The sequence below is a fragment of the Amia ocellicauda genome, chromosome 5, assembly GCF_036373705.1.
Source record: "Amia ocellicauda isolate fAmiCal2 chromosome 5, fAmiCal2.hap1, whole genome shotgun sequence".
NCBI classification, from domain to species: Eukaryota; Metazoa; Chordata; class Actinopteri; order Amiiformes; family Amiidae; genus Amia; species Amia ocellicauda.
In genome coordinates, this window is record NC_089854.1 from 44,152,203 (window position 1) to 44,162,781 (window position 10,579).

At 39.9% G+C, this 10,579-nt stretch overlaps 1 protein-coding gene across 2 annotated transcripts in view; it reads left to right on the plus strand.

Moving 5' to 3' along the window:
* rassf8b (Ras association domain family member 8b) overlaps positions 1-10,301 on the plus strand; it is a 57,048-nt gene extending 46,747 nt beyond the window's left edge. For both annotated transcript variants that reach the window (XM_066705376.1, XM_066705375.1), the window contains 3 exons: positions 3,626-4,533; positions 5,790-5,934; positions 7,120-10,301. In XM_066705376.1, coding sequence (XP_066561473.1) covers positions 3,626-4,533; positions 5,790-5,934; positions 7,120-7,241 — 1,175 coding nt within the window. In that variant the 3' untranslated portion in view covers positions 7,242-10,301. The remainder of the gene's footprint in view (positions 1-3,625; positions 4,534-5,789; positions 5,935-7,119) is intronic.
* The last annotated feature ends 278 nt before the right edge of the window (positions 10,302-10,579 follow it).

Genomic DNA, 10,579 nt, shown 5'->3' on the forward strand with positions numbered 1-10,579 from the left:
AATGTCTTCTTTCTTGGGATTTTGGCAAATTAAATCCATATGTTGTTGCGCTTTCCAAGTAATTTTCTTCTTTCATTTTGGACCAAGTCATTTTGTAATTATTTGGCTTTTGTAGATCTTTATCTTGGTATGTTTCAAACCCTGATTAACTTTCCAGCATAAGACAACCAAAGAGGTCTCTCCAGATTTGAAACTATGGAAATATGGTCAAAGAACACATTGTCTTTTTAAAGATCATTGAAGGGATTGGTGGTTAACAGCAATATCTGGGTACAGTTCACATTGCCTTCCTCAAGCACAGAACTATTTTGAAAGATTAAATTATTCAGTGACTTGTTGACCGTAGACTGAGGTCATTTTCTGTGCATGTTGGAATTGTCCCTGTTTCCACTGTGGCTGTGGCATCTATTCCATTCTTGTATTGTAAGTGGGAAGAAATAAAGTGTATAATAAAAAGGCAGACTGCTTATCTGTGCACTTTGCATATATTTAAAGTTCTGAGTAAGTGGTGAACTGTCCTACACCATCTGCCCAGTGATTCTATTTTTAAAGCACTCTCCTAATTCTGTTCTTGTTTGCGTCTAAAGTACCAGACCATGAAAAGTACATTACCCTACTTGATTCAACAGCATGGGTAGGAAAATGTTCTCTGCAGAATGCAAGGGCTAAAAAAGCCACATTGTCAGGCTTAATGCAAATCAGCCTTGTTAGAAGTAATGGATATTTTTTTTATAAACATATCATTTTTACAGTATGGTTCAGCAATAGCCTAGCTGTGCTGGAACGGCATGTGAAAATAGCCCTTTTTCCAGTTTATGTAATGTTTTGTGCTGTCATGGGCTTTCCATCGTTTCTAATCCACAGGGAGGAATGAATAGTGGCTGATTTTTCACGGCATGATCACAGAATGCAATATGCCTTTTCTTCTTGATTCGTGTTGCTTTACCTCTTCTCTGTGTGAACAAAATACCTACAACTTTTGTTTGCAACGTGTCTGACATGAAGCAAGATGGCCATAATCCAGTGATCCTGCAGTAATGGACCTTTTCAAGTGAATAAAGGGAGAAGGACCAGAGGAGACAGTCTGAAAATCACTTCTCATCAGCTGGTGTTAGGACAAATCATTTCCCCTGAAACCCCCATGAGAACAGGCCACAATGAGAACAGTCCCCTTCAGAATCAGTGGTTCCTTGGAGATCTCAAGCTGTCACTGCTAACAAAAAAACATTTCTTGATCCACCTTGTCTGTCTACCAATTCTTATCAAAGCACAGTAGATACTCGCTTACCATGGGCAAGTTTTGTTGTAGAATAATAATTACACATACGGTACAGCAGGTCAGAAATGGGGGTCAAAAAAAAAGTATTGATCCCCCTCATGAACAAAGCTGTTTGAGGCCACCAGTTGTTGTTGCTGTTTTTAGCAACAGCACTAACTAATGTTTCCAATCCATAAAAAAAATTAAGTGAGGGAGGGTTGCGGCAGGCCGTTTTGTGTGCATGCAGTGCCAAGTTTGACCTTCCATAAAGCTTCCTTTGTCATTGGTCTGTATGTAAGGGTTTTAATCAATCAAATAATTATATATATATCAATCTATGCATTACATCAAATAGCTCTGCACTGTGCTTCAGACTCGGAAACACATATTACAAAAATAAGTTAAAAGGGAATTTCCTTTATTTGCTAATGATAGTTCCAAAAAGGTACATCAATAGCTACATATTTCCTATTCATGCATCTCTATATCTAGCATTTTTCTATTCAGGTCTGCAAGGATTAGCCTGTAGGTTTTTCAGTGTTTGCAGCTTGTTCTTTGAAAGTCCATGTGTTTATGTATTTGACATAGTATGAAAGTTCTTTTTGTTCATTTTTGTAATGTTTGTATTTTTCAGATATGTGCAAGTAGTTGAGTTTTATTCAGTATATATTTTTATTTGGCTTGTATTGTCCTCATTAGATCTATCTTGTTATGTGTGAGTTGTTGCGCTGCATTGGTTTTAGTTGTCCAAAAGAAGCGCTGCCAGGGTATCTGAGTCACTTTTCCAAACCTTACAATTACGGACATGTTCTGCAATCTCTGTTGACATGGCCATGGGCACTCAATGCACCATCTGTTCATTATCAACTTTCCATAGCTTTTCCTGACTTTATCAGCTGTATTACTGCTGACAGTCTGAATTAAACATTATGTTCCTTGACAGAAACAATAATTATTATAAAAATAAAAATCCTTGAGGTTATAATATTCAAAATAAAATATGGTCAAGAATCTCACCTGAATCAAATTAAAAAAAAAATACAATCCTTTATAAAATTGTGCAAACCTATACTTGTGTTTCTGTTTCAGGAAATCTTTATCGAAGTAAGGATAAGTGCAGTTTGCAAAAATCATAATTATTCGGCAATTCCTTATGACTGTATAAGTTTATTGAACACGACACTGCAATGCATTCAGCTGATTTTGTGACTCTTCAAACGGTGTAACCAAGTACATTTTAAACATTAACTTACATTATCTCATTAGACATACACCTGGGGCCTTAATGAAGTAAAGGTTCACTGAATTGCAGTGCAGGCACCGTGTGTGTGTGTGTGTGTGTGTGTGTGTGTGTACCTTTCTGTGTCAGTGGAAGGGTGCATCTGCATAGTTTGAATGCAGTGCAATGTTGAAAAGATAATTAATTTTACATTACGAGATGGATTCTAGAGTGTGCTTGAGTGTTCTTTCCCTGATTATGAAGGTTAGTTATTCTGTTTAATGTTGTGCCTCCATTGATTGAGGTCCGTCTCTGATTGCTCAAGGTGAACGTTGAGTGATTTTGCTGAAAAGTAAATTGTATGCATTGGGGGAACAAAATCACTATTCAAGATTGGCACATACTCCTTTCTCTTCCTCCCCCTCCCTCTTTCTCTACTGGTAATTGTCTGATTAGCTTGAGATTGACAAGTAGGCGCTGGAGGAGGGGAGCAGCTGGTCAAAACTACAGCTTCAATATGAGGTCTGATTAGCCTTGGCACCTTCGCTCGATCTGATATGAACCACGGCTCTTTTTGTAGAAAACCTTTTCCGTATGAACAGGGGAAACGACACGAGCACGACACAGATTGTACATTAGTAATGGGAAAACAGGATATTAAACTGTTCGAATGATTTGATGGAAATAATGGGTTTCCTTTCTCCCTCTGTCTGTGCCAATGAAACCTCCTCAGGGTGCACTTCAGATAGCCTTTAGAGCTGTGCAGTATCTTAAATTATAGAAATGATTGCTAATGGACTTGCCTTGTATCATCTTTCTTTTTTGTGATGTTCAAAAAAGAATTTCTGAGGGCGCATATTTTTATTTGATTTTATTATTTTCTTTTACACCACAGGGCTTAACAATATTTTTAAAGCAGTACATTTCTTAAAGCTGTTGGTTTTGTTGCCTTATAAGAGTATACTCTGCACATTAAACTCTTAAATTGTTTGGTATGCTTACAGGACTTTTCTTTGCTGCCATTTGTTCTTGATCCTTTGTGTAGTCACAGTTGTCTCTTTGAGGAGGTGGAGGTGAACACAAGCATGTTGTACTTATGTCCAAGTAACAATTGAAAGCCAAAATTGTTTTCTTCGCTGCTCTGGCAGGTCGTACTGGAAGGTACACACTGATCGAGAAATGGAGGGAAACTGAGAGGCACCTTGCTCCGCATGAGAACCCCATCATCTCCCTGAATAAATGGGGGCAGTACGCCAGCGACGTGCAGCTGATCCTGAAGAGGACAGGGCCGTCGCTCAGCGAGAGGCCCACCTCTGACAGCATGGCCCGTATCCCGGAGAGGACTTTGTACCGGCAGAGCCTCCCACCCCTGGCCAAGCTAAGGACCCAAAATGACAAACTGCTGAAGCGCAAGGAGCCCAAGAGAAAATCGTTGACTTTCACGGGAGGAGCAAAGGGACTGATGGACATCTTCGGGAAAAGCAAGGAGACGGAGGCCAAGCAGAAGGTGCTGAACAACAACCTGCCCCGGCCGGGCACTGAGGAACTGAGCAGGCTGGTGCAGCTGCAGAAGGAGAAGTTACAAGTGTTGGAGAGGAGGTTGGAGAGCCACGAGGCCGAGCTGCTCTTCTGGGCTGAGAAGAAGAATGCCAGCGGCAACGGCCTGGAGGAGGAGATAATGCGGCTCGAGCAGCGGGTGAAGAAGAACGAAGTGGAGATTGAGGAAGAGGAGTTCTGGGAGAACGAGCTGCAGATCGAGCAGGAGAACGAGAAGCAGCTGAAGGAGCAGCTGCAGGACATGAGGCACCGAATCCAGCAGTGCGAGGACAAGCTGGCCGAGTACCGGGCCAAGATCCACAGCATCGAGGCAGGCATCGAGGCCGAGAAGATCCAGCAGGAGATGCAAGAGACGCAGCAAGTCAACGAGGAGGAGATGAAGATGAAGATCCTCAAAGTAAAGGGAGAGCTGGATATCCAGTCCCAGCACACAGCCAGGCTAGAGACGAGCTGCCGAGCGGTGGAGAGATCTCTCGGACAGGCCAGCAAAAGACTACAGGTGAGGAAGTGATCGTTGGATGTCTATAAGTAGTTCTGTACTGGGAGGATTGTGTTTTCTTACTGAGATTCAAGGGAAGCACACGTCAAGTGCCTAATAACTTAATTGCTCTGTCTCGTTTACTATAAACTAACCTATTGGCAGCACCAAAAAGTAATGAAAACATTTGCCGATATTGATGTTTCTCAGCTTCTGTCCCTTTCTTCCTGTTTTCAACTGTAATGTCTTCTAAAGAAGAGAAAGTAAGAGGCTTTAAATATTTCTCACCCTGTATTTCAGGGGGACTGCAATTATCATCAGTCAAGGTTGTCTGTGAATTCTCTGTACACAGGTGGATTATGCTCTGTTGAGTTTCATTTACCATGTATCTGACACAGACGACCAGAGTATTAAACCTTTGAGTGGGATGGTTGCAGTTGCATTTTCTTTTCATTCATAACAAAAAAAAAAAAAGCTCAAACAAATCTCCTGTGATTTTTCATCCTTTGTCCAAATGACGTTTTTTTTTTTTGAGAATTTAAGCCCAACAGTTATAAGGAGTCTGATTGTAAACATGAATATCATTCTGCCACTATTCAGTTTAATCATCCTCACATAAAGGCAATTGCAGATTATTTTCCTCAGTGAAAATGGTACAAGGACTTCACATCACAATGGAGACATATGTAGAATATATGTAAATGTGTAGAATCATGCTCATGATATAACTGATATATTCATAAGAAATGCAACATCAATATCTCATATACTGTGTAAAGGCTTATGTTTATCTAAGCTTCTCTATGCCATTGGATTCTCTCATTCCCTCATTCATAGGATTCTCTCTCATGATTTAGGATTTATATCCCTTTCATTTTTACAATCTTCTCATGATGTTTGAGTTGTAGATTCAACAAGGGGGTAGGGGGAAGGAATTTAAATCATTTTCAGTGGAAAGTAATGCTTTAGTAGAGTCATTAATAATAAAAACGGTTCACAGAACAAGATTAATAGATCATTTAAAGCACACGGGCAAACCACACTCTCCTTTAAAAAGAGGAAGAGCACAATTCTCTTTGCTAGCAGTGCAAAAGTGCTCACTTTTTACTGTCCTGCCATTAGCTTCAAATGTGTGTTGTCCTGCAATTCACGTCCATTTTGTGGAAGCTGAAATAAAATATTCAAAACCAGAATAATAAATAAAATGATCTGTGCCGTTAGTCTGAGGAACAGCTGTGTTGGTTCTTACATCGTCTTGCTCTGAATTCATCCATCAGGAGAAGGAGCAGCAACTCGAACAGCTCACGAAGGAGCTGAGGCAAGTGAACCTGCAGCAGTTCATCCAGCAGACTGGCACCAAGGTCACTGTGCTGCCAGCGGAGCCCTGTGAAGAGGACTCGGACCAGGTGGACTTGGGGAAAGGTACAGGCAACGCAGGCATCCATACCAGTGCGTCCCAACCAGTATAGCAACAGTCGTCAAGCATTTTGCATGACTGAAATACTTTTTTTTTTCTTTTTCTCTTGGTGAACACATTTTGTACAACAAAGCTGTCTATTGGCTACTGTGTGCTATCACTCAAGCAGCCCTTCCCCTGCTTGTATAAAGAAAAGTCAAGTCATGCCAAAATCGGGGCCATAGCCTCGATTCAGAAGATGTGCTGTAAAATGTTGGGAAGATAACATGAGATAAAAAGAAAGAGAATAAGAATAAAAGGCTTCTTGTGCTTTGTTCCTCTCTGGTGTATACACTTGCCTCCAACTGTATTCGTACCCATAATAAAGTACAATGCAAATGACTTGGCAAAGAAGTTGCAGCTGTACCTTTACAGTTTCACTTTGAAATGACAAGACGTGTTTATATAACTGATGAGGCCATTTAAGGCAAAAGATGAGAAGGGGCTCATTCAGTGGTGCAAAGTCCTGCCGCGGACATATTTCGCCCGATTCCCTTGTCTTCAGCACAACAGCTGACAAACAGCAGTGAGTTTTCAGAGCCGTTTTGTCATGCTGTTAGTCAGTTGTATTACTCATGCTGCACTTTATTTGATTGCTTCATTGGTTTCCAAGAACATTCAACAGTGGCCGGAAACTGAGATGTATGTGCATTTAAGAAACTAAGACATTTTGATAGTCCTCATAGACGTCTTAACAGCTGGATTGCACAAGAAAATGGTTGTTTAACGCTAAACTAAGGTTTGGCAACATCACCACCGTCGGGTCCTGGATTAAGTTACTTTGTGGTATTGGGAATGAGTTTCCCATATTGCCTAAGCTTGTGTCATTTGACCTAGTTGCCTGGATACACAGGGGCCAGAAAAGAAAGGATAAAAAGAGTCCACTTCAAGTACAGCAGTTGGCTTCTGGGTTCAGCCTTTCCCAGAATGCTGGCACTGTTGAACCTGTCCGTCCCCCGTCCCCCCCGCCCCTTCCCGAGCATCCTAAAGCTCAGAAACACGGCTCACTACTGACACCTGCTGGCACCACTGGGATGTCCTAGCCGTCAAGTTTCTAAATTAACCATTTTTGTGCTATTGACTATGTATGTTTGCTTGTTATGGTTTCCTCCACAGCCTGACAATTATTCTTTCTCTCTCCTCTTGTTCAGAGTCTGCTGCCCAGTCATGCCTGATGAAACGGCCGGGTTCCTCGCGACAGTTACCGAGCAATCTGCGCATCCTACAAAACCCACTCTCCTCTGGATTCAACCCAGAGGGCATCTATGTTTAAATTATTATACACACCTCCATTGTTGTTGTGTGTGTGTGTGTGTTTTGGGGGAGGGGGGTAGTCAAAGGCATCACATAACTCTTTCAGAGCTGCATGACTTTCGCTAGTGTGTTGCTGAGAGTTGTGGCACACTCTGTGGTGAAGCTGGGTCGGTGTGTGAGCGACTGTGTGGTGTAGAAGCAGGGTTTGCGTATTGACTTACGGTGACTCCAATTTCAGCACTCGATAGTCAAACACGGGGACGTGCGGAACATAGGTTGGCCAGCTTTTGGGACGTCTTTTCAGTCTGATTTGAGTTGAGCATGCCAAGTACATTTCTGAATAATGAATGAAAGGCAGATAGGAAGCAATTTGACAAAAACTGACTCCTGGTGTTGTCAGTAGTTTAAAATCAAGATGGCAAACATCTTATTAACTGATCCTGTGTCAGGCAACAGATGGCACTCCTGAACCAAGCGTTAAAGAGCCTTGGAACACACATTTTCTGTTGTTTTTATAATGGCTATTCTTGATATTGTTAATTTGCTGGTACCTATATCTGTAAATGTAAACAAATTAAGAAGCCTTATTTGCCTCTCATCCTTGAGGTTTACCTGGAATAGAATGGGCTGTTGAATGAAACCCCATATTGTCACTGTAGCTGCTGAAGCACACAGTTCCCATTTTCTTTGAATGAATTACTTGTACGTGTAGATTAAGGCTTGGAACACCACTATGAAATTTCAGATTGAATTACTGTTTACTGTTCCAGAGGCCACATACAGTGAGACTGTCCATCACAGCCCTGCTGTAATGAGAGCTGAAGACGTCCCTGTCCTGTTTGCTGTTCAGATGTACAATGCAGGATTTAATTGTACTGACTACCACAGTCATTGAGATGCAGTCTTACCACTCCATGTTTCACTCAAACCTTGGTGGCTATAATCCACACTGCACATTTGCTGTTTGTGAATTTCGGTGTGAGTGTGTGTGTGTATAGACTGGATTTGAATAGTTGATTATAGTTAAGGAGGATTGTACTGTGGTAGTGAGGTGGATAACATAATTGTTTCATTAGCCATGCAGGGAAAGGGTAACAGGTACATAGAAGCTGTGTAGACTTATTTTTATGGACTGTAAACTACTACTTTTAAATTAACATTTAAACTATATAGCAATAAAGCAGGTTTGCTGCTGAGAACACACACTTTTCCCTTTAGTTTAGTAGCATTTTCTTTTTCTGTAACGGTTTACTCGCTTGTACATTGACATAAAAACTAGCCATCTTGGAGAAGCACATATGTAAGTAACCATACCTGTAAGTTGTCTCCTGCACTTTATAATGTCTCTTTGGATGGAAGGACAAGTTGTACAAAGGTGTTCTTGATGAATCACACACATGCACAAACACATACATACATACACACACATGTACTTAAAGTCCTTTGGTTTTACACAGGTGTTGTTTTTATTGTCCAATTATTTCATAAACAGTTTGTTGTTTTCTACTTTTCTTAAATGAATTTATTTTCAAATAAATCTCTTAATCAAAGGAAGTATAGTTCATCCTTCTCAATACACTTCAGTGGAAGAACGTTCTTCATCCTTAGCTACAGTGATGCAAAAAGGTTGTCGTAGACGTGTCCTGATACCAAGTGGGAGGATCTTCTGCTTATTTGTTTCCTGCCCCATTCATAACGGAGTTATTTCGCAGACGTGGTTTGAGTCAACTGTGGCAAACACTGCATCCCAGGGCAAAGACTTTATAGGTGTTCTCTAAGCTCACCTTAGTACAATCTTTTTCTTAGCCAGTGTTACTTTTTGTATTATATTATTTTTTTAATACACAAAAAGAGTTATAAATGCTGGAAGTCTGTACGATTCACAGATTTCACCTTAAAGCATACATGTAAATTAACAGGAGTTATGTAGCCAATTAGGATTTGCAAGGTGGGCTTCAGATTGTAGTTCTGTACAAGTTATCAAACTCTGTTTGCCAGATATACTGGCAGCATCTGGAAATAAAAAACATTTTTTACCATATATTGATCATATATATAAATAAGACTTAACTCATGCATGAATAAATTAATAGTTACAGTTTCAAAGACCCTGGTAAGCACAAGTAAATGAGAGACGAGTGACTAAGTGACGGAGATTGTAGGCCTATTTTCTAGTCTGTAGTGTTGAAGCTGAATGGGATTGCTGAAATGTAGGGGTATCCCTGCGATTATATGATAAAGATAAGTAAGTCTGTGTTTTGTTTCAGAAGAATTTATTTTTGATAATTCAGTATTTGCATTTCTTTGCAGAGACGTGGGATTTCTAAGAGGAAAGGTGCCTAGTCTTTTGCACAGTCAGCCAATGTGGTCTTAAAAGGGTGTAATGTTTGAACCTAGTACTTCTCCGGTCAGTGTGTGGTACTCCTTGCTAATCAGTGAGTTAGTGTTTTCTCAATTAGTGTTCATCAGGGTCTTTGAAAGAAATCAATAGACTTTTTGAGTCTTATTATTTTGTATTATAATAATAATAATAATATGTATTTGAGGCATGAAGGAAAACATCTTTGTATTTATGAAGAACAAAGCAAATGTTTTGTTTAGTCTTTTTTTTTTTTGGACAAGGCAACAGGAAGCATGCCTTATTCAATAAAGAGTGTAAATAATGACAGAAAAGTGTTCAATAAATATTTTTGAAGATGTGTAAAATAGTACATAACACTGTACAGCTAGTGTAACTTTTTTTATTATTATTATGCCACATTGAACTTTTGTTTTGAAGGGACACTTGCTTGATGCTTGTGTTTTGGACGGAAGGCACTGGTTGTATGAACTTGTTGAAACCGTGAGTCTGTAAATGTACTCCTTTAGTGCTGCTGCTTAAAATGATTAAAATAATACAATGTATGATGTACAGTCAGTTAGGTTTTCAGAAGCTGAATTATTCTGTTAATCTCATCCTGTGGCTTGTAACACTGATAAAAGGCACAAAACTAGACTCTTTTGTAAATACATTTACCTGTGCAGATATCTGCAGCAGTTTGAATTTATCTGAAAAAGTCTGTTTTTTTTTGGGGGGGGGGGTTGTTTTTTTTTGGGGGGGGGAAATGTATATACCTATGTATGCTTATGTCACATTTAAGGGGACCCCTATAACTTGTACAACTACAAATAACCAAAAATGATCTGAGGCCCAAAGATGTTTTGTTTAAGGTTCTAATCCACTGTATGGTTTCCCAGTGTCAATCAATGTATCTATCTGCATCAAGCAGTAGGCATTTTCTGTTTTTAATACAAAAACATGGGTGTATGCAGTTTGAAGCTTTGAATTTAAATCTCTCTTTTTTTTTTTTTTTCTGC